At 38.6% G+C, this 25,674-nt stretch overlaps 1 protein-coding gene across 1 annotated transcript in view; it reads right to left on the reverse strand.

Moving 5' to 3' along the window:
* The window catches only part of spred1 (sprouty related EVH1 domain containing 1), a 47,606-nt gene that overhangs the window by 5,580 nt on the left and 16,352 nt on the right, over positions 1-25,674 (reverse strand). The window contains exons 2-4 of the mRNA XM_028438728.1: positions 21,441-21,699; positions 15,171-15,339; positions 7,498-7,544 (exon numbers count right to left, since the gene is read on the reverse strand). Coding sequence (XP_028294529.1) covers positions 7,498-7,544; positions 15,171-15,339; positions 21,441-21,699 — 475 coding nt within the window. The remainder of the gene's footprint in view (positions 1-7,497; positions 7,545-15,170; positions 15,340-21,440; positions 21,700-25,674) is intronic.

The following is a 25,674-nucleotide window of genomic DNA, read 5'->3' on the forward strand; positions in this document are numbered from 1 at the left end:
TAACAAACACGGGCATGAGAAAAGGTCTCCAAAACGCTTGAACGGAGATAAAAGATCGGTGGAAGATCCCAGATGAAATGCTAACCATCAATACGCACTAATGTATAATAAATAGCGATTTCATGATGTGAAATGAGGTTAGTCATCTCACAATTATTACTATATGAACTGAAGAGCATGGCCTACATGTTGAGCAGTATTTTGGAGGTTCTAGAGGAGGTTCTGTCCAGAAAGCCACAGTAATCTGCTTTCCTTCATCTAAAAACATGCATGTTAAACTGATTAGTGACTAAATTGTATTTGCGGTTATGTTAATGGTAAGGTCTCTGTGACAGACTGGAATCCTGTCAAGGTGTAACCCATTGCCTTGCATCGCAGATACTATTCAACACATATTGAGTGGTTTTCGCATCGCAATGGTTAGCAGTTCTTCTCCCGCACACATCCCGACCTCATCGAGGTAGGGTTAGTCTTCCTCTCTCCTCCTTCTCCTAGCCTCGCTCCTCTGTGTGTGTGGAGGAGGCTGCTGGCTCTGGTTAGTCAGTGCCGTGTGTAAAGTAGCCCACGCCAGTGCTTTAAAGCACAGCGGAAATCTGGTTTGCTCCCAGCTGCTGCTACAGTAATTACTGTCCTGTGGTTGCTAAGAGATGCTTCCTTTGACTTATCCCCCCCTCCCTTCTTTCTTAACCCCCCCTTTCTGCTAGCCTGACCGCCCCATGCACGGGTAACACATGGTGTGTGTGTGTGTGTGTGTGTGTGTATGTGTGTGACTTCTTTGACTGCAAACATACCAAGCAGCGTAACACATGTCCAGTGTCTGCAGGGGAATGTAAGGATCAGAAGACAGAGGAATCAGAGGGAAGTGAAGGAACAGAACAGGAAAACATCAGATCGTGCTATGCTCGTGTGAGAGAGAGAGAGATAGAGAGAGAGAGAGAGAGAGAGAGAGAGAGAGAGAGAAGGGGGGAGAGAGAGAGATAGAGAGAGAGAGAGGCCAAAGAGTCTGCCGAGGGAATGTCATAAACCAGCTCCAGCTGGAGAAATGCAGCAAAGGGCCTAAAAAGCCAGATGACAGCTGTGCGTGTATGTGAGAGAAAGACAGAAAAGAGCACGGGGCGAAGAGGTGGGGGGGCAAAATGGGAAACAGACGCTGGCTTCCTTTTAAAGCGCTTGCCTAAGCCTCACCATTCAAAGGCATGCGTGGGGGCCAATCTGGAGCTGATCTGACCCCAGAGATGTGGCTGAGTGAGGAAAGAGAGGATAGGAGAGGAGCAGCACATAGAAAGGGGAGGGGCTTGGAGGAGCTGGGAGTCAGGGGTAACCTTGCTTCACAGGAACATCAAGGATTCACACACTTTCAAACCTAAAGCCACAAAGACTCAGGATAGGCACTCCCAGTGTCAACATGCTAACTTACAATGGAAGGGAAACACTTTGTAATGTGGAAAGAGTTTGATTGGTAATAAAGTTTACATTTTTTGTCAATTAGAACAATGGAAGCCTTTTGAAATTTGCGATTTTCAAGCCTGCAACGACTGTAATCTGTACATAGAAATATATTCCATGTTTGTAAATAACCATAACAAACAACTGAGCAATTAACATGCACAATTCAACAGGTGCAAAGAAAAACTGGTATTGAGTAATTTATTGAGCCATTCAAAGGTTCACCTCACCGGCCCCCTCCCCTGTACCATGCCTTTACTGTGGTGGAGGAGTTTGATGTGTACTATTGGTTCTATTGCTACGTTGTTGAGGGAGGCCCCCGAGCAGGGTCACCTCAGGCAAATTGGTCTTGGGGAGGGGTCAGACAAAGGCAAACTTTACCAACCGTGACTTCCTTGACTTCCATCGCTTAATCTTTGAGACAAACAAACCAGTTACTAAGCTAAGCTAAGCTAGTGAGCTGGAGCTAATAGTTGATCACTAACAGCCGTAAACAAATCAGCTTTGTGTCTTTTTCGCAAGTAGAGCAGCAAATCCAGAATATAGAGAGACAAGTTCGGCAGAACAGTATAGAACTGACTATGTGTCGAAGTGTCCTTGGGCAAGACACTGAACCCTAAGTTGCTCCCAGTGGTCGACTAGCACCTTGCATGGCAGTCCTGTCCCATTGGTGTGTGAATGTGAGAGTGATTGGATGAATGAGCTGATATGTAAAGCGCTTTGGGACTGCTTCAGTGTGGTTATAAGGCGCTATATAAATCAAGTCCATTTACCATTAGTACTTCTATTGAGATTTTGAGTATACTAGTTAATAAACATTTAGTTTTATTCTACTAGTAAAGGTCTTTGGCGCACTATTGCACGACTAGACCTTACTACTAGTCAACAATTTTGTGTGACAAGTAGTACTAGTAGACTTGAACCTTTGCTCTTGCTTATGATATCACTGATATCAAATGCTCATTTTAGTTTGTAGGAACAACATACAAGTGGTCAGTATAAAAACATTGAGTGCTTTTGCAGAAGCAAAACTAGCAACAACATTTATCCACCAAAGCAACACCTTTATTCACCTAAAAACTAAAAAAGGTTAATAAATATGTTGCCAAAACCTGAATCTAACAATGGATGATGAATTTTTTTCTCATTGACACGCATTAGTCCACTTTATCATGTGACAGTGGTCAAAGTGAAGAGATGCGTGTAGGATAGCATATACTTTATATCACTAGTTTATCTTGATAAGGATCAGTTACACATATCAGCATTAGATCAGCTGTCATTATAGAACTAAAAAACTTTTCTTAATATTTAGTCTATTTCAAGTATGAAGTATTTGTAATTTGACAAAGGCTTGAACAAAGCTTGGTGATGTTTCCTTCTCTTTAAGATATTTTACACCAAACTAGTCAGAGAGTTACAGCTCTGTGAGTGAGGCTGTGAAAGTCAACTGGTCAACAAAACCTTTGTGTACACAACTGATAAGAGAAAACTTCCTGCCAGCGCTAAATTAGATGCGGATGTTTTCCAGTGGCATCCGGGGAGAAGAGAAAAGGCTTTATGTTGTGCTGGCGGATGGGCTGTGTTGGTGTGGCTTAAACAGTGGGTCATCACAGCTGAGTAGGATGTTGTGCAACCGCATTTCTTAATGGGTAAAATGTGTTGCATGTGCTTGCTTTGGTGTGTATGTTCTGAGCGAAGGAGAAGAATGTGGTGAGCTTGTGAAGGGCACACATGTGGGTGCTCAGGCCTCAGTAGGCAGGATGTGGGTGGGAAGGGTGGTACAATGCCATATACAGGGACACGTGCGCATGAATGCACACGCTGGAAATTTCAATGCTTTTAACAATGCGAGGCCTTCATGAATTCTTCCCAACCCAAAGATTTAATCTATTCGGAGTATAATGAATGAGCTGAACAAGACTTGATGGACCTTCCATACTGATGAGACACCTTCTCTGCAAGGTCAGATGTAGTCTAGACAGAATGACTTGTAAAATGACAGACAATAACAAATAGCACACTCCACAGTCAGAGCCAATCCTGCATGTTTTGTAGAAATCTTTTAACTACGACGAAACCCACCCACCACTCCAATATTATAGTGTATTGGCATTTGGCAGTATTGGCCTTGGGATCACGTTTCTTTCTCTGTAGTCCAGGTATCCTAACGCAACATCAGATCACCATGGTGACACCCTTGGTGGCTCACTGAACCTTGAGAACACCCCCTTCTACCCCTCGTTTGTTGCACCCCCTCTTCACTGCTGCCTAGCAACAGGAGTGCCATTGGTTTTCCTGAACATTCAAACCGATTCTTTAAAATGGATCTTTGCCACAAGAACGGGAACTCTTGATTTAATTCCACTGTGGCTCATTTAGTCAAGAAAACTCTAGAGTCTGAGCGTTAAAAAGTGAGCTAAAGTCAGGGCTACCACTACATGATTTACACTTCCTTACGCGATCATGTTTTTTCACCTACTTTGCAGCCAGGGGACCCAGATGTGACCGCCTGTCCTTATTCCTTATTGCTACAATAAATGAACATAGATTGTTGGTTTACACTATACACCAGCTGCCTTTCAGTGCTGAACACCACATTCTTAAATACACATCACATGAAAGCTGTTGAGCACAGTTAGGGTTGTACTGTGCAGGGGCTGTATGGTAATAAATATTATTGTAATGACATTAATCACTCATTATCGCAGCTGACCAATAGGTTGTAAAGGTGTTTCAGGCATATATACAGCCATGCTACATTTGGCTTTGGTCATGGATAAGCAATGACGTGCGGCGTCACTGGGCTACTGATTATTATCTTTGCTCCAACATATAAACGCTTGGTTTAATCACTACATGGGGTGTGACGAAATTTCATGGCATGAGATTTATATAATAAAATCAAGTAAAAAAGGTTTAAAGAATGCAAAGAGGCACAATTAGGGATGTATATTGATAAGGATTTAGCAATTCTGATGCTTTATCAATTCCTGCTTATCGATCCTTTTTTTATCAATTCCCAAATAGGCTGAAAAACAAGTAGTGCATGAGTACAGAAAAGAATACAACCTGGTTTATTAAAATAAATATCAGGTTTATTAATATAAATATTAATTATTCACCGCTGAAAATAAACAATACTCAAATGAGTAAAATGAGTCAAGTGTCTATTGTTTTAGGATAATAAATTAACCTCATTTTTATCATTATCACACAACGTTAGTAAGTAAGTAAATTCTATTCATATAGAACCTTTCATAAATAGAAATCACAAAGTGCTTTACTGTAAAAAGACAGATTAAAGAGTGATTTACAAAGATAGAAGACAATACTTCAAAATAGGGAAAACGAAAATACAATGTTAACACCAAGTTATTAAAAGGCGTTAATTAAAAGCTTGTCTGTATAAAAGTGTCTTTAGCTGCGTTTTAAAGGAGTCAATGGAGTTAGTGCAGCGTAGGGCCAGCGGCAGAGAGTTGTTTAATTTTACCTGCTGCGCTAGTGCTAGTGCTAGCAGTGGTGCTGCTAAGTGTGTCAAAGACATGGAATTGCTTGAGTATAATGCCGTGTTGTGTGGCTAAATGTTTGGACATATTGGTTGTGTTACAGATCCCTCTAGCAGGAATTACAGGTGACGATCACTGAGAAGCAGTCCTACTTTGTGAAATGCAGCCAAAAGCTCACCTCTGCTCTGCAGCAGCTTGAGTGTGTGACGTCATTGCGAGTGGGGTCCGTTTGGTGGCGCAGCCCGGTAAGAATCGATAGCAGAATCGTAAAGGGTTTTTGATAGCGATTCCAAAGAATCATTTGACAAAAAATCGGTTCCCAAACAAAACTGCTAACGATGCGCAACCCTAGGCACAATGAGATTTGGCCCTCTTGCTTGCTGCAGTGTTTACAAGACGGAGGACGACATGGAGATAATGGTAGTGTTGGTAGACTCATAAATCGATTGTATGGAGTCAGTTTGGCTATACAACAATGAAGCAGGAAAACAGCAGTAGGATTGTGGACCGAACTAAGACGCTCTGCAAAATGTTGGTACAACATGGCTTACGCCACGGCAAGCAGCACCAGCATGGCCTACTATTTACAACGCTATCACAAAGACAAGCTAACGTTACCTCCACCGCCTAAAAAACTGTTACCAAAAGCCCAAACAATTAACTCTCCAGAAGTCACTCACTGTACCGCTTCTAGCTTCAAATTGGCAAGCAAAAGAGAGAACGCAAGGTATAGGCCTTTTTATAGCCTGTGATATGAGACCTTCGCAATTGATTTTTGCCAAAGTTTCAGCCTTAGCAAGGTAGTGATCTACTTGTTAAAATTGTCATAAGCAAGATTTGATATATAAGTTATGTATTACAAGAGATTTGGTTTTGGTTTGTGCATTTTGAGCCAAAAGTATAAACAAAACTTTTCAAAACTTTTACGCTTAAAAAATCATTTAAAAAAAGAAGAAAAAAAAAACTAGCTAGATTGGTAAATTTTCATTTATTTAAATCATATTCTGAGTATTTCTGAGCATTGTGTGTCCTATATTGTATTATGGGTGCGCTATTTCGTTACACCCCTAATCACTATTGATATCAATGTTCCAGTCAAAGTAAAATGACCAACTTGACGATATCTACTAGAGATGGGGGAAAAAAAATTGATTTACATAAGAATCGCGATTCTAATCATCCACAATTCTGAATCGTTTCATAAACTTCAAAAATTGATTTAAAAAAAAAAAAAATATATATATATATATTTACATTTATATTAATAACGAAATACATTGGGCAAAGTTAAGTTTTTATTTGTTTAGCATGAATAAATGTTACCTTGTCTCTTAAGTTTGCCTTTGTGTGATTACATCATTGGAATCAGTTTATTTAAAATTATCTTATACAAACTGTAATGTTTTGATGTCATAATTTGCCTTAACACACTATGCACTATATCAATTTTTGAATCAAGATTCACATCACTAATATCTAAATGACTAAATATAATACTTAACAAATATTGGTTAGGATCAGGATGTGACAACTTAGATATAATGAATATACTATTAATGCCTTTATGACCACTAAAAGGTTTAGTAGTGATACTGTGGCGTAACAGCTAAGCATGACAACCCAAATTTTCTTAGTTCCTGAAAGACAGGCTAGACACGAGTGTCATCTAGCTTGTGTTTCCCTGTGTTTGTGACAGACTCAAAACCAATGAAACAAGTCAGGTGAGACATTCACAGACAAGCTGTAACACCATGAAGTCGGGTAAAAAAGAATGGAGTCTCTTTAAGGACATGAAGCCGTTATTGATCAAAACCATTTCTAACCATAACATCCAGAGTGATTAAACACAGAAAAGCTAAGACTTCATCCAGCTAAGGAACAAAGCCACATAATCCAAAGTACACAATGAGTTGAATCGCCAGACCAGGCACACGTTTCATTACAACTATTCCTCTCAACAGGTCAAAGCCTGGGCAGATGTCAAAGATGGATAGATGAATGGACATCAAAGGTGTGTCCATGGAAGAACGGTGGCACCTTCTCTCAAATAACTGGGAAAAATTACAAGCTAGCCACTGTGAATACATGAAAGTGTGCTCGAGATAATGGGAGCACAATTAAAGGCTTTTAGACAGCACAGTTATTAAAGCCACAGAAGGATATATTCACAACCAGCAGCTCCTGAGGTTATATTAAATCACCATCAATCCTAATAAGACTGAGAGCTAACAATTCAGAATGACAGAGAAAGCTTTGCTTGCTCTATCGCATTTGCTGGCCAACACCCAGCTTCACCTCAGGCTCTGGCTGGCACTGGTTTAACACCTGTAAATCTACTCCAGCAACTTCTCAAAAAAAAACATAGCAGTTGTCAACACCTGGCTGTGAAGCATCAGCATAAAGCATGAGACACAGCCCTTTTGTCATAACTTCAGTCTTTCTCACAGGACCAGTGAAAAGAAAAAATGTCCAAGCTCAAAGTAAGCAAAGAAAAACATCCTGCATTACAAGCACGGTCGTGTTCATCTTTAATTTCACTCACCTGTAGCCCGTCATCAGTAGCATCCCCTTCTCCAAATGGTCGATCACCTGAAAAGAAAAGTAAACACATTTAAATGACTCAATCATTTCACCGGAGAAGGTTGAAATTAGGCTTTACACCAATCTGATCGGCTATATCGATATTTTGCATTTTATGCAATTAATGTGATCGGCTGTAATGTCTTACATCGCTGATCCAATCAATAACGTCATTGTCCTGATGAAACTTTCTGTAAATGCGCCCATTGCATTGTTTTATTGTCTCATTTACACCCAAAGAGTTGTTTGCTTTACGTGACACGGCTTTATTTCACTCACATTTGTGCACAAAGGTGAAAACCTATGAGTGAACGGCCAAAATGTCTCTCAGCTCTGAAAGCGGGGGCGTCTGCTGTTAGTGTGTGTGTGTGCTCCCCACCTCCGCTGTGCACATGTGAATACTGAGTCTTAAATAATATTTTGTAGTAGCTGTACTTTACTTGAGAATTACATTTGGGGGACACGTTTTACTTTCACTCCACTTTTAAATAAAAAAAATACAAGTGGGTAAGACTAGAAAGGTTTTACACTTCTTCTTTTGAACATGAGTATCTGATGTGAGAAGATTATCAAATATACTTTTATTTATTTATTATTATTATCCTGCTATATCACATCCATTCTGTGAAAATGTAAGTCAAACACATTATTTTATGTATTATATCTATGTACACACACCTTAGGCTCTGAAAGACTCAAACTGTTCAAAACAGTATCATTAAAAATGTCTTTTTGCAGTTATTACCTTGTTCAATGTGTTTCTGCTAAGTAGAAGAGTTCAGAGTTGGACGTGTATTTGAAGGAATCCCTTATGCAAATACATTATTATTATTATTGGCTTATTGAAAATGATCATTTTTGAATACATTTAAAATCAGGCTTTAACATTTGGTTGTATTTACATCTTAGTTTACCCTCAAGGTTGAAGTGGTTCATCAGAGTTGATGTCATTTAAAATGTTTGACACTCAGGAGCAGTTAGTAAATCATGTTTATCATAGTTAATTTGGTTTATAATAGAATATTGGCAGTGTGGGGGGCCCCCAAAAGGTATCCTGCTTAGGAAATTCTTCAACTCTTCCACTCCCTCACAGTCACAAGACTTCGTTTAGGTCCCGAAACATTGAACCGTTTGATTTTTCGTGAATCTGTATCAGGTAGTACTGAAGGAATATTGGTCGGTACCTAAAAAACAACCTGAATTAGTATGATCGAATCGGTGATCTTTTTTTTTTTAAACTCATTGATCGGTGATCGGCCCAAAAATCCTGATCGTGTAAAGCCTAGTTGTGGCAAATATTCATTATTGTATTTATTTTATCTGGTACCAAATCTAATTCCTCATTTTAAATTGTAGCTAGAATTCCCTTCTTTTGTGTCAACCATTCATTGATGAAATCCCCCTTAAAGCACATTTGGTATTCACACTTCTGCTTTCCTCTGTCACCCGATTAGGAAATGAAAGCTGTGTTAGTGTTACATGTGTTACAATAGTCAACTTGATATGCATGTCTAGCATAATGTAACTTGGACCTCAAGAAAAATGCCAAAAAAAAAAAAAAAAAGGCTCTTTTTTTTTTCTTTAAACCAAAATGTTCAGCTTACTGAATTCATCTTACAAATAACATTATAATATTGTATTGGTTAACATGCAAAAAATATCAAAATATTCAAGATTCAAAGTGTTTATGTGCACCATAAGGAAACATGTTTCACTGTACAATGAAATTCTTAATTTGCTGTCCACGACTGGATGCCCTAAAAAAATAATAATTTGAAACAAAGAACAAAACAAAACAAATAAAAGTATACTTACAATAACTATATAATATTTTAAAAAGTAATGAAGATATATGTGTACGGTAAAAATATGATTGTGATAGAAAAACAGAATTTATATTTTGGGGATATAAAAAATTACTATAATGCCTGTATTGAGATATATATATATATATATATATATATATAGCTTATTCATATGGCGCTGAGTAGTGGTATGATATTATATATTTATTTATTATATATTTATTTTCTAATATTGTCTGTGTGTCATATGTCATTCCTCATTTCTCATTCTTGGAGAGCACCTTCATTTCATTCTATACGTTTTACAATGACAATAAAAGCTTCTATCTATCTATCTATCTATCTATCTATCTATCTATCTATCTATCATATTTTGTTTTAAAATGCTTGTTTTAGGAGTTGCTGCTTTTACTACTTCTCAGAACAGCATGAAAAGCACTGTTTGATGGATTGCTGAGTACGTCTTAACCCAGACCTTCCCCTAAACAAGCCACACTACAGAACTCACTCACACGTGCTGTCCCTTAAAGGAGAAAAAGAGTGGCACATATTGTGTAGCTCTTTGTTAGTAAATGTGCCTGTGTGGCATTTTGCATCATCAAATTTAACCCAGAATTGTCTTTCTGGTCAGACTTAATTTGAAATACAATAATCGAGATTTATAATCGTATATCGCTATTTTGAGAAAAAATATTGAGATATGAGTTTTAGTCCATATCGCCCAGCCCTAGTTGGAATTGCCAAGGCCTCATTAAAGGCACTGATTCAATGTGGATGCCTTCATGTGGACAAACATCCCACAAGGCCCCAGCCATGAAGAGGAAAAGATAATTCAGTGAGAATCTAGAGGACAAAGTGTGTCCATCAGTCTGTTTGTCTGTATCTGAATCACGTTGAGGTGTGCCTGCCCGCCTGCGTCTCAACTAGTGAGAAAAACTGGGCCTCCTGCAGCACGACTCTGGCAGTACTGGGCTGCGAAGCCGTCTGAGCCATGTAACCAGCATTGCCATGGCAACAGAGGACTGCAAGACTGATACATCCACGTGTACATGCATTCGCACGCACAGTCAAACATAGTCGCTCTCTGCCTCCTCTCTCCCTACACACACACACGCACGCACACGCACGCACACACACGCACGCACACACACGCACGCACGCACACGCGCAGCAGTCCAGCAGCAGCAGAGCGATGCAACAGGAATACAGAAAGAGCTGAGGAGAGGCATTACACAACACTGGCAGAATACAGAAGATGCTGAGGGAGAGAGAGACGGATGGAAAGAAAGGACAACAGAGGGAGACGAGGACAGCAGGGGGGGAAACAAGGACAAAGGGAGGGGCCTGCATCAGGGTCTCCAAACCCTCCATTAGCGGCTGAAGCTGACATTCATAGGAAAGAGTGGAAACAAAACTATGTGCAACATGCAGGGGTTGGGGTCAATTACATTTTTTAGTTCCAATTACGTTTTTAATAATCCGTGTACAATTACAAATAAATTACGTGTACAGTGCCCAGCATTTTTTACAATTACAATCACTTTTATCCTCAGTAAGTCAATTACAATTAGAGATGTGTCAATCCGATATTGATATCGGATATCGGTCCAATATCAGCCAGAAAACAAATATCGAATTGCATCTAAATTCTCGGTTTTTACTTTTTTGGATATATTTTTTTCCACTATCTCCTATTTTATTCTTTTATTTCTATTACTCAATCATAGAATATTCTTATTCAAAAAGGTTAATTATACATAATCCATTGGTTTATAACAAATGGGTCTGTTTCTTTAATAATCAAGCCTTTTCTAACATTCCACACTACAAAATAAATAATAAAAGTATGTGTGATTCATGCTGAAAGTTCATCACAATTACTGAGCATGAAATAAATAACCTAATGAAAGTTAATCTTCGTCTTGTATTAGCTTTCTGTTAGCATCTCTTTCAATAACGGGTGCTAAATCAGCTGTAAAATACACTAAAAACAAATATCTATCATCTAATTAGCTTTTCTTGTCATTGGTTACCTTGTTAGGGGCTTCCTAATAAATGAAAATGTAGGTTTTAATATTTTTGGTGTGGGTATCTGAGCCTTTTTTGTGTCAGCATAGTCCTCAATTAGTATTATTATTTTTTTTAAAGTGGTAAATCATTTGTTAACTACATATGGACAGAACTGTACATAAAACTGTAACATAATTGCCCAGTTTTGCATTAAATTATAAATAACACATTTTTATAGAATTTTCACAGCAATTACAATTACAAAGTCAATTATCTGAACTCAACTACAATTTTATTCCGATCACGACAGCAACAGATTTAAAAAAAATTACAATTATAATTACACCATAATTGTATTTAATTATCAATTACGTGATTATAATTATAATTGACTCCAACCATGGCATCATGCATACATATATTCATAATATGTGACATGTGGCCTAAGTGTAAGTGAGTTCATCCTCTTTCAATGAACACAAGCAATAAATCAATCTGTTTCATATTTAACAGTTTCAGATTCATTTAAACTTTAAATAAATATAAAATATCCATTTTATTTATTATTCATTACAACAATAAAGCAAACAAATCTGTGGCTTTAACTCTTCAACATATCTAACTAACTTCACGTTTCATGAAACATGTAAACGTGTGGACTGCACTTCTTAAACACTCTGAACTTAACAGGACAAGACAGGAAAATAAATTGCAGCATTTGCGATTAGAAAATCGCGTTTTATAATATCACAATAATATCGCAAATGCAATTAATCGTTCAGCCCTAGTGTGTGTGCACAGTGCAGACCCTCTTCAAAGAAAAAAAGAAAAAAATCAAGCATTAGCAACTTTGCATCTACATAATATATAACATGGATTAAATACGTATATCAACTGCTGAAAGTTTCTAATGTAATCAGTGTAAAAAAATCTTTGGAAAATTTTTACAGCTGTGTATTTTGCATGTTTGTGTTACTTTGCGCACAACAGTTCTGAAACAAATGAACAACTCTAAAATATTCAATTTAATCAACAACAACAAAATTACATCTTCTAAAACACACTTTTAGTTCAGTTTTACTACCCGATGCTAAAGTTATGAAATAAATAAATAAATAAAAACACAATTTGCAAAGTGCAGACTTCTCCTTCACCTCATAGTTACCTTTTACCCTGACACTGTGTGAACGTGTTCCCAGGAAGTTCACAAACTCAGATAAACACTTGTGGGCAGGAAGCAACTGATGCCCAGCAGTGATAAGCCTTTACAATATGTAGTGCTGCGCCTCCTCAATGCTCCCCTGGGATCCCAGGTCTAGAGTGAGGAGGATGTTATAGTTCCCCAGCCGCCCAGCGAGCCAACTAGCCTCTTGTGTAACATGTGGCTGGGTGGCAAATTGCTGAGTTGGCAATTCTACTAATTAGATGACTTTGCAACCTCTGGCACTGTAAGGGAAAATAATGCGTATTGGGAACCAAAGCTGCAAGACCGACTAAAAGCCCGAACCCAGCATAAGCGTAATAGAATACAGCAGCTCCGTGGTAGAAAACAAGAGTCTAAAGATACAATCTAGAGCCAGTCCAAAGCCTACAAGTACCAACAGTTCTCAAACAGGTCCTGTGTCACCAGTTTTCCAGCCATAGCATCACACTGCTAGATAGAGCAGGAAGTGGCGAGCTTATCTAGGCCGCGGAAGCTGATAAGATGGTCACGCTAAGGCGAGGATGCAGGTAGAAGTGCGTAGGAATCAGAATTACATTGTGTGAGCAAAAACTGCAAACCACAATGTATTAAATAATAACATAATAGCACACCAGGGTTGGGGTCAATTTACCTTTTGCAAAATCCTTGCCCCCCCTTGTTTACTTTTGGGATGTCCAACATTTTCCTGAATTGCTCTCTTCTGGAATGGTCTGCCGGTGCGCGTTAGTGACACTATTTGGAGCAATACCTGCATGATATCCTCCAGATCCAGGCAAAATGGATTACATTATGCTGTGGAGGGCTATATTAAACATATTAAAACAAATAATGAAGGGGACATTACAACTATCGAATGGCTGCAGCTCCAGCTCACAACTGACCTTTTTCCCTTCTTTTTTACCTTGTTTACCTATATTTTTCATTCTTAGTGTGCTCCTTTATTTCTTTCAAACATGGACGCCCAAACTACACAATTTTTTCTGCACTCCATGCTAATGCTATGCCAGCATATGCAGCGAGACGCGTCATCCCCCGTGAACTGAGGAGAAAACAACGGGGATGTCGCGCGGGGGTAAATGGTCGAGCAAGGAGGAGAAGATATGAGCCTGTCCTCCCATCAGTCATCATGGGAAATGTTAGATCTATCTCCAATAGGATGGACGAGCTAGCGGCGCTAACCCGGCATAAGAAGGACTTCCGGGAGAGCTCACAGCACTATATGTCACCTTATTAAATCAAAACCAAATCAAATCAAACTTTATTGTCATTTTGCTGAACATACACATTAGTGCAGACAAGATGAGATAACGTTAAAAACATACACATCTCCCATACCACACAAACACGCATACTGACAGACACAACTCTGAGACGTTTTTATAGTTTTATAGTCCAATGTAGACATCGTTCCAGTTGCATTTCGGCTTTGGGAACGGAAAGAACACGACTCCCCCACCAAAACTCTTGGGGTACCTGGTATCCGACCTGCACAAGCCATGAGAACACCGCTTCACCATTGTGCCTGCTCTGAGCATGTCGGACCCCGTTTACATAGTAACGGTTGCTCGGACGTATGATTGGACAATGGCTGTTTGTGGGCGGGGTTTTGCGAAAGGTCAATTACATTTTTCAATTAAAATTACGTCTTCAATCATCCATGTTCAATTACAACTCAATTATGATTAAGGTGGCCATAATTTTTTCCGATCACAATTGAAATTACAACTATTATTTTCCCCCTGAAAGTCAATTACCAAAGTTCAAATTCATTTAATCACAATTACTGAGCCTGTATTAAATAACCTCATAAAACATAACCTTCTTCTTGTGTTAGCTTTCTGTTAGCATGTCTTATGATAACGGGTCAGTTTTGTCAGCTGTAAAATACACTGAAAAACAACGTTATATATCATCCACGTTGTTTACCTTGTTCGGCTTCCTTACCCATGTTAATATAATATATATAATATAATATCAATTATAATTTAACGCAAAACTGGGGAACCATGTAACAGTTCTATGTACAGTTCTACACACATATGTAGTTAACACTGATTAAAACATGATTCATATCAAGCTTTCCTACATTTAAAACTAATTTTAATCTATGGGTATATTTACAGAAAAAAGTCTCAGACGACCACACCGAATATATAAATACCATAGTATCATTTATATGGAAGCCAAACAAGAGATGAGAAACAAATTAGATGATAGATAATATTTTTTAGTGTACTTTACAGCTGATTTAAGACATGGGTCCAACTGACCCGTTATCATTAGAGATGCTAACAGAAAGCTAACACAAGAGGAAGGTTAACTTTTGTGTGCTTATTTATTTCAGGCTCAGAAATTGTGATTAATTGTAATTAAACTTTAGTAATTGAGAACATAATTGTAACTGACTTTCTGAGGATAAAAAAGTAATTGTAATTTAATTGTAAAAAATGCCGGTCACTGTAATTGTAATTAAACATAGATAATTGAAAACATAATTGTAACTGAAAACCCTGATACAAAGCTTACTAAATGGGAGTGTATTGTTCTATTGGATCGATCAACTTTTTTTTTTTTTACAACACAGACAACATTAACACAAATTATTTCCTTCCCCACCTTGGTTGATGTCCTCAATGGCGCGGCGTATTCCTCGGTCAAAGGCGCGGGCGTCAGCAGGACTCTGGAAGGTCAGTCCAAACTTCTTGTCATTGATCCTCCAGTGGTGAAAGATGGGATTGACCTTGTTGTACACTAGGTTTCTCTGAAGAACACACTCCAGTACCACCTGTAAAACACACACACACACACACACACAGAGAGATTGGGACTGAGACTGGGGACATTTGCTGTGAGCGAGGTTTGTTGATTTGAGGATAAAACTTGTCATGGAACACGTATGTAAATCCTCCATCTGTCTCTCTGAAGCCATTTGAATGAGTCATATTCAATCATTCCGGCACACCATTGGAAAAAGGAAACGGGGAAGAGAGAGCTTTGAAAACACTTCCACATGTACAGTGAATCCAGGGTTTCTAAAACACCAACTGAAGTGCTCGTTTTCAGTATATCGTACAATTTGTAAAACATTCCTAATGGTGGGGTTTTCATTGCAGATGGTGGTTTAGTTAAGGAGCAGTGGTGGTGGGAGGCTGGGGGCAGGTAGAGGTGTTATGGAGTGTCGACACCCAAGAGTACAGCAGCGAGCGCCTACATTTCCAAAGCCTATTATTAATCAAGGCTGCTGGGCTGCCTCCCGGCCTTCCTCAAGGCAGATTAAATGAAATGAGAGACAGCCATTACGGTCTTTGAGGTTTTTCCTCCTGACGTACACGAGCGGTGGCTTTGTGTTGTGTGTGTATTTGTGATTGTGCGCGCGCGGTAAATCTCACTGAGTGAATGTGCAAGCTGGTGTGATGAAAAGCTCAATGACCCGATTGCTACACTGAGTATCCTGTCAGTGTAAATACCTAAGTCGGAGGATAACTGTCACAAACTAATACTCTCACTTGCTGAAAACAGATGGTAAGCACCTCGATCCCAGTCTGGAACTGGAAAACACTTAAACATGCACAGATAAAAAATCTCTCCCGTGTCCGTTTTATAGGACTACTGTGCTTTCAGTAATGTGTGTTTCAAGGACGTGCAAGTCTATGTTTATGTCTTTGTGTACTTAGACATTATATTGAGAAAAGGGTGTGCAATGCCATGAATCTAAAGATACGATACTCAATTTACATGTCACGATATAATATATCCCGATACTGTGGGGTCGTCTTCAAAAAAGAGGTTGAGGGTTCCATCCAAGTCTATACCTGTCTAGCGGTGCAATGGATCATCATCGATCCGTGATCCACACGGAACTCTATCCACGGTTCGGCACGCACGTGGTCCGTGGATTGGTTGACAAAAAAAAAGAAAACTTTTTTATAATGATCTGCACATCATTAGTAATGCCTCGATGAAGCCTGTTCCATTTGCGATGTCTGTGTGTGTGTATAACTACTTGTTTGTATGCGTGTGACTGAGAGCGAGCGTAACCGCGCATGTGTGGTTCGCACTCCTGGTCGTGTATCTGTGTGTGACACACACACACACACACACACACACGGGGGGAGAGAGAGAGAGAGAAAGGAAAGAACAGCTCTGCGCGCGCATGCGTGCGTAATAAGTCCATGTGAATGCCTTCGTCCATCCATGTCTTTTAAATCTCTTATTAAATAAATACCGTCTCTCATCCGGATGGCCATCCTTGACTATTGTAATTATAAACTCAGACCTGCTTTCTTTTCCTTCTTTCATTATTTTTTGATGATGTGGGCATAGGCTAGTTTTTAATTCACTCTCCATGTTTAAAAAAAGGTGTCATGCCTCAATTTGTTTTTCCATACACTTACCTGTTTGTAGAATGAAGGTGTCATGCCTTATATTGTGCTTTACTTTGCTTTTATATCATTACAAATTGTATTTAAGTATTGGATTGACACCTCAATTAAATGTTGTTTGTATTTAATGAGCAGAAAAATGTTGCATTAAGTGTTCTACAAAGTTATTCGTCTTGTCTTTTTCTTTGTTTTCTGCTGATCCGAAAAATGATCCGATCCGTGACTCAAAACCGTGATACGATCCAAACTGTGAGTTTTTTGATCCGTTGCACCACTATAGCTGTCTATGTGTCGAAGTGTCCTTGGGCAAGACACTGAACCCTAAGTTGCTCCCAGTGGTCGACTAGCGTCTTATATGGCAGCTCAGCCCCATTGTTGTGTGAATGTGAGTGTGAATGAGCTGAGACTACTTCAGTGTGGGGATGTCACCTTTACAAGTACAAAATGGTATGAAATACAATTGATTTCATGTTTTTTAAACTTGGGAGAACAAGTAAATGGTAACCAACTGTAATTCAAGCACCAATATAAAAAACAAGTGGTTTATCAAACTGTCAAATTTTTCAAAAAAGTTCAACTGTTGCTTCTACAACAGATTCTGATTCTGTTAAGTTCTTAAATTCAAAATGTAAAAGTGTCCAGTATGTTTTATAAAAATAAATTGCAATCAACTTCCAAGCTAAAATGCAATGAGCAGTGATGTAGTTTAACAAGGTCTGATGTGGTTCACTGACACCTAGCGTTTACGTGCTATGCATATGTTAAAAAACACGATTTAAAAAAGCAATTTGGACATTTTTGGATAATGATATTTGTGCAGTAAAATAATGCAATATATCGCCAAATCAATTTTTTTTCTTACACTCATAATTTGAGATAAGTATTGGCGAAACCTCTTTAAAAAAAAAAAAAAAAAAGAAATATCAGGGCTCTAATCACTTCCCCCAAGTAGTAAAAAAAAACCCAAAATAAACACCTGAGTATGCAGACAACTTTGTGTTTACAAGAGTTGGTGGAAGGGACAGACAGACAGAAGAATGGATACAAGAGAATCATGGAATGGGGGAGTTTTCTGCTCTGCCTTTGGGGGTGATTGTAGAGGGGAGACTGAATGGAGCCGGTAAGGTGAGCGCGACACAGGAGGAAGTATCACAGTTGCACAGAGAGGATGATATTTAACACTGCATTGCACAATGTGTTCAGGGAAAGGAGAGAGAGAAAGGGGGGTGGGGTGGGGGGTGGAGCTGCATACAGAAAAAAGTGACAGAGAGGGAGTGGAGACAGGAGATGGTAAAGGAGGACAGGCACAAAAACAGATGGAGGTGAGGCATGCACAGAGCAGTGAAGGCAAATGACAGCATACAGATTGTATTCACACTGCGTTCAGGCTTTAAATCAAGGCTGGTAGTCATTTTAAAATGTAAAAATATTAAAAACATTAAACAATCAACAAAAAGTAAACTTCTACCACAAGGCTAGGCTATAGAGTTAGCATAGGCAGCAACTCATTCACAGTTTCATCAATGAGCGCTAGTGGCATGAACCGAGGTGAAGTGGCGACAGAGTTTAGCAGAGATTTGTCATAATCTGAAAGCCAGTGTGGTGCGTAATCACCGACCAATTAGATCTGTAGGTTTAAGAGACTCACAGAATAAGAGGGAGAGACAAAAGGAAAAGAGAGAGAGAGGGAGGCAGGAGGGAGGGGGCAAGGAGGAGAGTGATTAGCTATATGGAGAGCCAGCTGAGTCATCACCAGTACACTCTGTGCCGCATCACTGCGCTTATAGGCAGATCCCCTCCACTTCGCATAATCTGACTCCCATCTACTTGGCTCCACCCCCATTTCCTGCCCATGCAACTCTTTACCTCAATACCAAATGATCTTCATTCAAACAAACATGTTAATGGTAACAAAATAAAACCCAAAACATTCTTTATCTTTTGTTTTCTTCAGTCAAACTTCTTCCTGTCCAAGACCAGTAGATAAGTGATGCTACATAGGAGCTTTAATTCCTCTTTAATTCAGAATAAAAATTAAATCCTCTTTAAACTGACTATGTAAACACTTAATTCCTAATACAAATTTAATTCCAAATTAAACTTAAATCTGAATTAAGTGGCTGGTTTATTCCAAATTTAATTCCAAATTAAATAATTATTTTTTCTTGTAAACACTTAATTCCGCTTTAAGTTAATTCCAGCCTTTCTGCACATGCTTGACTTGCCGCGATGACGCCCTAATAACGACATAGTCCAGGATGGCCGCCCAGACTCCAGCCGAGACTATTTAATTAATAAGAGCCTTAGAAGACATGGATATAATGAAAAGAGTGGATGAACGTAAGTAGAAACATGTGGACATTAACACGGACTTACCCATTACACACATAGACCTCTGCAAACTCAGGCTTCATGGGGGCATGAAGCATCAGAGCTTCACTAATGATGTGCAGATCATTATAAAGTTCATTTTTCACTTGACGTCCCATATAGTAGAAGTAGAACAGCTGTTGCACTAACTGCTGGCTTTGATTAACCAAAGTACGGATTTCTGTCTTCCTTCTCCGCTGCTCTATCTCTCTTCTCCTTTTTTCAACCTATCTGATAACCAATAATTATGAACTTCTATGGCCAATAACCAAATAGAAAAATAATAGTATTTCCCCTAAATGTGCAGTTTGTACTATCTGTATTTGGTTTTAGTGTTCTCTGTTTTATCTCCAAAAATGGCTTGGTATAAAATGTCCAAAAATTCGAATTTTTTACATCAATTTAAAAAAGTCAGACAGATGTCAAACAAACTTGCATAAATTATTGATAAATTAATACGATATGAAATCGATATGCCACCCATAACATGAATGCACAAATTAGTGTAGGAAGTGTCTTTGGATTCATTTACATCAACTTTTAGCCTTAAACACACAATAATACACATTAGTATGTGGGCATCGCCAGTTTGGAGATTTTAGCCAATCAGCGATGACATATTTTCTAGACGCATCTTATTTACTCTTATGTATTAACGGTCCTATATATCGCTCTGGTAATATAGCCTCTCTTAAGAAGACCAGGAACATTACGGTGGACAGATTTGGACGTTGCACAACAGTTGAACGCCACTATCAGCCATCTTACTACAGTTCAATGCATGACTTCCAGCTCAACAAGGAAGAGACCTGAAAACGGGGAAGTCTGCGCCATTATCTGAACCATCGGGTACCTCATGAAACCTGTTTTTAATTAAGTGAATGGCACGTTTTCTTATCAACGACTACATCACAGTTTTTCAAGCATGGCCACCTCTACGAGTGTGTTTAAAGTGCTTTTTATTGCATACACAGCTTCTAAATCGTCTCTCCCACTACTAAAGTTTACACATATTAGTCAGTTGTACCATCTCATACTTTTCAGATGTTTGATATACAGCTGTAAATATGAAGACTGCAATGAATTACATTTCTGAAACCCAAACGCTTTTTTAACAGTTTGTGCAGTGACCATTTCATATTCCTTCTTATGGCTTTTGAGGCAAAACAAAATCTAAAGATGTTTTACATACTCTCTGAATCTCTGTACGACATGTATTATGGATGGTAAATGTGCCGTCATCCCCTAAAAATGTTAAGAAACTCCATACTAGCAGCGTATCCATTTACTGGTTAGCTTAGCATATAGCAGTGCTGGCTAAGCAGGGTCCAAGAGTCCAGCATGTGGCTAAGGTATCAGGTTGACTTATCGGTTGAAATTGTCTTATCAACCTAATAAAGACATGTAAAAAGTTATAAAGTATAAATAAAGCACATTCAGTTGCCTTGTGTACGAAATGTGCTAGACATTGCATCGCCTTGCCTTTTTATCAGACCAGTAATTATTATCCATCCGGTATTATCATTATATATAGTATGCACAACAGTAAAGGTGGGAGTTCTTGTTTATTATTATTATTTTTTTAAATCACCCACTTGTAGTAAGACCCTTTTCGATTAGTATTTTAATACCTTTATATTAGTTGAAAAAAACTGTTTGTGGTGATTGTTCAGTCATTAAGGTGAAAATAAATATAAACTAACTTTCTAATATTTTTTCTTTTTACTTTTTACTCAAAAATGTACAATGCATTATTAATACATCACACAAAATTGCAAGAATAATGTTTTTCATGCTCAATCACAGTGTTTTGTTCACCATATCATCATCTGCATCTTTCCCACATTCCTCATCCTACAATCTCTTCTGCAGGATAATCTGCCAGATGATGTCATACAGCAGCTTGACACAGTTTGCTCCTATTTAAATTACCTGCGTTTTACAGAGGTATGACAAACAACTGCTTCCGGCGTGACTATGTGACTAGGCAGAAGGACGTTTGACAAAGTAACGATCATGGTGATCTCATTCAAATAAAAAACCTATTCTTAGCACAGACACCTGATGGAATTAATTAGACAGTCACGTGCAAAAGGTGCATGACTTTACATTTACAATGAAGAGCTTCACTTACCAATTTGTCTTTAAGCCTTTCGCCCTTGATGTGAAACTCTACAGTGGTGGGACTGGGACTAGGGCTGGGACTTGGACTACAGGGGCTGAGGTTGCTGCTGCTTCCTGCGCTGCCTCCGCTATGGATGCTGCCGCTGTCCTCAGGCCGGCTGACCTTATAGACGGTGACACAGCTAAGGCCTCCGCCGCCCAAAGGAAGCCATCCACCACTGGAGTCATCCCGAGTCATGACCACTGCTCTCACACGCGCATAACTGTCACTGTGGAAGAAAGAATGGAATGGCTAAATAACACTTCAAAACAACGGCATGTGCAACAGTATCTCAAATAGCTATATAAAACATCGTCATGCTCTTTTTGGTAAATTATTTGGGCTTCTAAGAAACATCATCACAACCCTCAGTTTTTAATATTTCTAATATAATTAATTGTTTTTACAGTACATGCAGAAATATTACTTACATGCCTATTATCAGTCCATAATCATTATTTTCACACAGGTAATGTATGAAGATCAAGGGCACTCAGAGAGAGTGAACCTCTGTCAGCAACAAATATCCTCCAGTTCTTCAGTTATCTGGATCAGTGATCATGGTACTATGACTAGTCACACTTTAAAGGTGCAAAATCACCAGCAGGAGGGGCTGTAAAACTAGCTCAAAGAGCTGAACATAGGGTATCACTAATTTATTAAACTAATCCACAATCAGAATATTGATCCAGAACACCACCAAAGAACTAGAACTAAACTTGAGTGATTCCACGCTCCTGTCTGCAGTATCCTTTTGGATCTATTTCAACATCGGTGACCGTGATATTAGAAGATGTCGTTTTCAGCTTAGGACTCGTCATCGCATGCTTTCCCCAATGCCTGGGCCATTTCTGCAGCCATTATATTCTAGCCATTGGTTAGCCAGTGCACATTGCTCAGATGCAGCTATGATGCCCAGAGCGCAAAACATATTTTTTACAATGGAGCATCTGGACATTGTGCGTCACTCCAGCAGCCCCTGGGTTTCCCCTCTTCCTATGGTTCCTATGGTGGATGGCAGCTGGTGCCACTGCAGTAATTTACATCACCTAAGTAATGTCAGAATCTACAACCCCATTTTGTCCACCTCACTGTACAATAAAGTAGGGATGTAACGATTCACTCAACTCCCGATACGATTCGATTCACGATACTGGGTTCACAATACGATTCTCTCACGATTTATTTTACAAAATGGGACTGTAGACAAAATTTTTCTTTGAGAAAAAACTAGAAAATACTGTATTATTTTCCTTTTATATTTCATTGTCAAAAGAATCCCTTGATAAACTATTCAAAACAATGCAATTTAACTAAAAATAAATCTTGAATGAAATAAAGGAATAATAGAAATGAAAATGAAGCCTATTAATTTAAATTCTGGTTCTATAATAAACAATGCAAAACTGCATAATAGTTCTTTTTCTTTTTAAAAGTGCAACTGAAAATGTATTTTGTGCCTTAACAATTGGACTTTAAAAAACAAAACCGTGATTACACTGATTTACGTCATATTTGTTTGGACCAGCAGAGGGCGCTGGTAACACAGTGGTCGGTTGCCATGCAGAAATTCTTGCAGTGAAGAAGAGAAGCTATGCTAGCAGACAGAGCTAATAGAAAAACGTGCCTTTTACAGATATTCAAGTAATATTACAGATATTCTTTCGGTGCTAAAGGAGCAATGAATCATTTATTAACATATTTAAGACTAGAAGGTGGCCAGAAAGAAAGTATTAGCAGACCCCGCCCGCCGCCTACACTTGTACACTTGCCCTCTGCTGGTTAAAAAAAGTACTGCGATTCAATTTTCAGAAAATCGATATCAACCGTGATACCTATGAATCGATTTTTAACTGCCTTACGATTAATCGTTACATCACTACAATAAAGCCATGATTTTTTCCAAGGTAGATCTCGTGCATGGTTACGATCAGGTTATTAATGTACGATATTATCAGCCTGTTACTGACATCGGCCTTAAAATGAAGTATTGGATATTGGCTATTCTGCCAATATATTGGTTCGATATATAGACATCATATACGTAGACTAGAGATGTAACGATTCACTCAACTCCCGATACGATTCGATTCACGATACGATTCTCTCACAATTTTTTTTTACAAAATGGGACTGTAGACAAATGATGATTGAAAAATACTATACTATTTTCCTTTTATTTTTCATTGTCAAAAGAATACATTGATAAACTATTCAAAACAATGCAATTTAACTAAAAATAAATCTTGAATGAAATAAATAAAGGAATAATACAAATGAAGAAGCCTATTAATTTAAATTCTGGTTCTATAGAAAACAATGCAAAACTCCATAATAGTTATTTTTCTTTTTAAAAGTGCAACTTAAAATGTATTTTGTGCCTTAACAAAATACATTTTAAAAACCAGTCTGCACTGTATTTGTTTGGATCAGCAGAGGACGCTGGTAACCCAGTGGTCGGTTGGGATGCAGCTATTCTGTGCAGTGAAGAAGAGATGCTATGCTAGCAGACAGAGCTAATAGAAAAATGTGACTTGTACAGATATTCACATAATATTACAGATATTCTTTCGGTGCTAAAGGGGTAAGTAATAATTTATGAACATGTTTAAGAGTATAAGGCGGCCAGAAAGAAAGTAGTAGCAGATTCCGCCCGCCACCTGAGCATTTGGACAAGAGAAGGATACATTTATAGCGCCCTCTGCTGTTTAAAAAAGTACTGCGATTTAATGTTCAGAAAATCGATATGAACAGTGATACTTATGAATCGATTTTTAACTGCCTTACGATTAATCGTTACATCCCTAATGTAGACGCCTTGTCTAGTATGTATACGATGACTAAGCGCCACCTTCTTGTCCGTGGGGAGCAGACTGCAAGAGTGCTTGTAAATCCAAGGATTTCTCTGAATTCATCAATTTCCAAATAAATAGATTTTTTTCCTTGACACAAAATACTTGGATCCTTTAAAAAATGCCGTTTTTACAACTCAAATACAACATTTAAGTAGGTCAGTAGGTAGTAAGCTATGTTAAGTAGGAGAGGCAGTATTTTTCTTGTTTGTTTAAAAACAATTGTCATGAACAAATATGACATGTTTTACAGAATGACATAAGTTTGAGTATTTTTCTTATGCTGCACAACAACTGATTACTGATGTTACATCATTTTTAGCTTTGACTTTTGTCTGTTTGCCAGCAGGCCAACATAATACAGTATATGAAGAATAATTCTATATGTTATTTCCACTACAGAAACTAGATCTCTGCAATTATGTGCGAGGGACAAAAATGTCAGTTATTGGCCATATGAACTGTAAAATATCAGCATATCGGATATCGGTGCCTGTTTGCCCAGAAGATGTGCCCAAGACTGCAGTGATAACCCTGTTTGGGTTGTTTCAGTTTCTTCATATGCCTTTTGGACTAGAAAGGGGCAGCACAGACATTTGACGGAGTCAGCTTTTTCAATGCTTAGATAAGCATGGAATGAATGTAAATGCATCTAAATGTCAGTTTGACTGACAGCTAAAGTGGAGGCAGTCAGTGATTGTTCTGTTCCTGACAACGTCAAAGGCCTACAAGATTGTCTGGGTATGGTGAATTTTTATATAGCCTTCACCACAAACGCTTCAGACAATGCGATTGCAGGGGTATGTGAACAGTGGTGTGTGCTGCCTTTAGCCTTTTTCATTAGGAAACTTTGTGTAAATGATCAGAGGTCTAGCACGTTTCACAGTTGCTAGCCCTTTCTCTCTATTCGACACTTCCCCAGTTGATTGCCTTTGTGGACCACAAACCCCTCACCTTTGCAATGGCTAAGGCTGCAGAGCGATGGTTTGCACTGTAGTAGCGTCATCTTTCTGCCATTTTATAGTTTACCACAGACATTCAGCTTGTTGCTGGTAAGCTGAACTAGTTTACTGCCTTTCCGAAGTGAGAATGGTTAAAGCAGAGCAAGCACAGTTAGCTTGGCATAAAAGTCCACAGGTTGGCGTCAGTCTGTAGTCATTGCATTGGCAGCCTGTTCATTATCTGTGTGTCACTGCACTCTTGAGTAATGTTTCAGTTTAGTTAAACTACTTTCTGTATGGGTCATGTGGAATCCTATGAGTGTGCTGCATCCTTCATTCATTTCCTCGTTGTCATCTGCCTCTCCAGTCCCACCTGTAACCGTTTGACACAATGAACTTGCTCATTTCCTG

This window comes from Gouania willdenowi, chromosome 22 (genome assembly GCF_900634775.1).
Source record: "Gouania willdenowi chromosome 22, fGouWil2.1, whole genome shotgun sequence".
NCBI classification, from domain to species: domain Eukaryota; kingdom Metazoa; phylum Chordata; class Actinopteri; order Blenniiformes; family Gobiesocidae; genus Gouania; species Gouania willdenowi.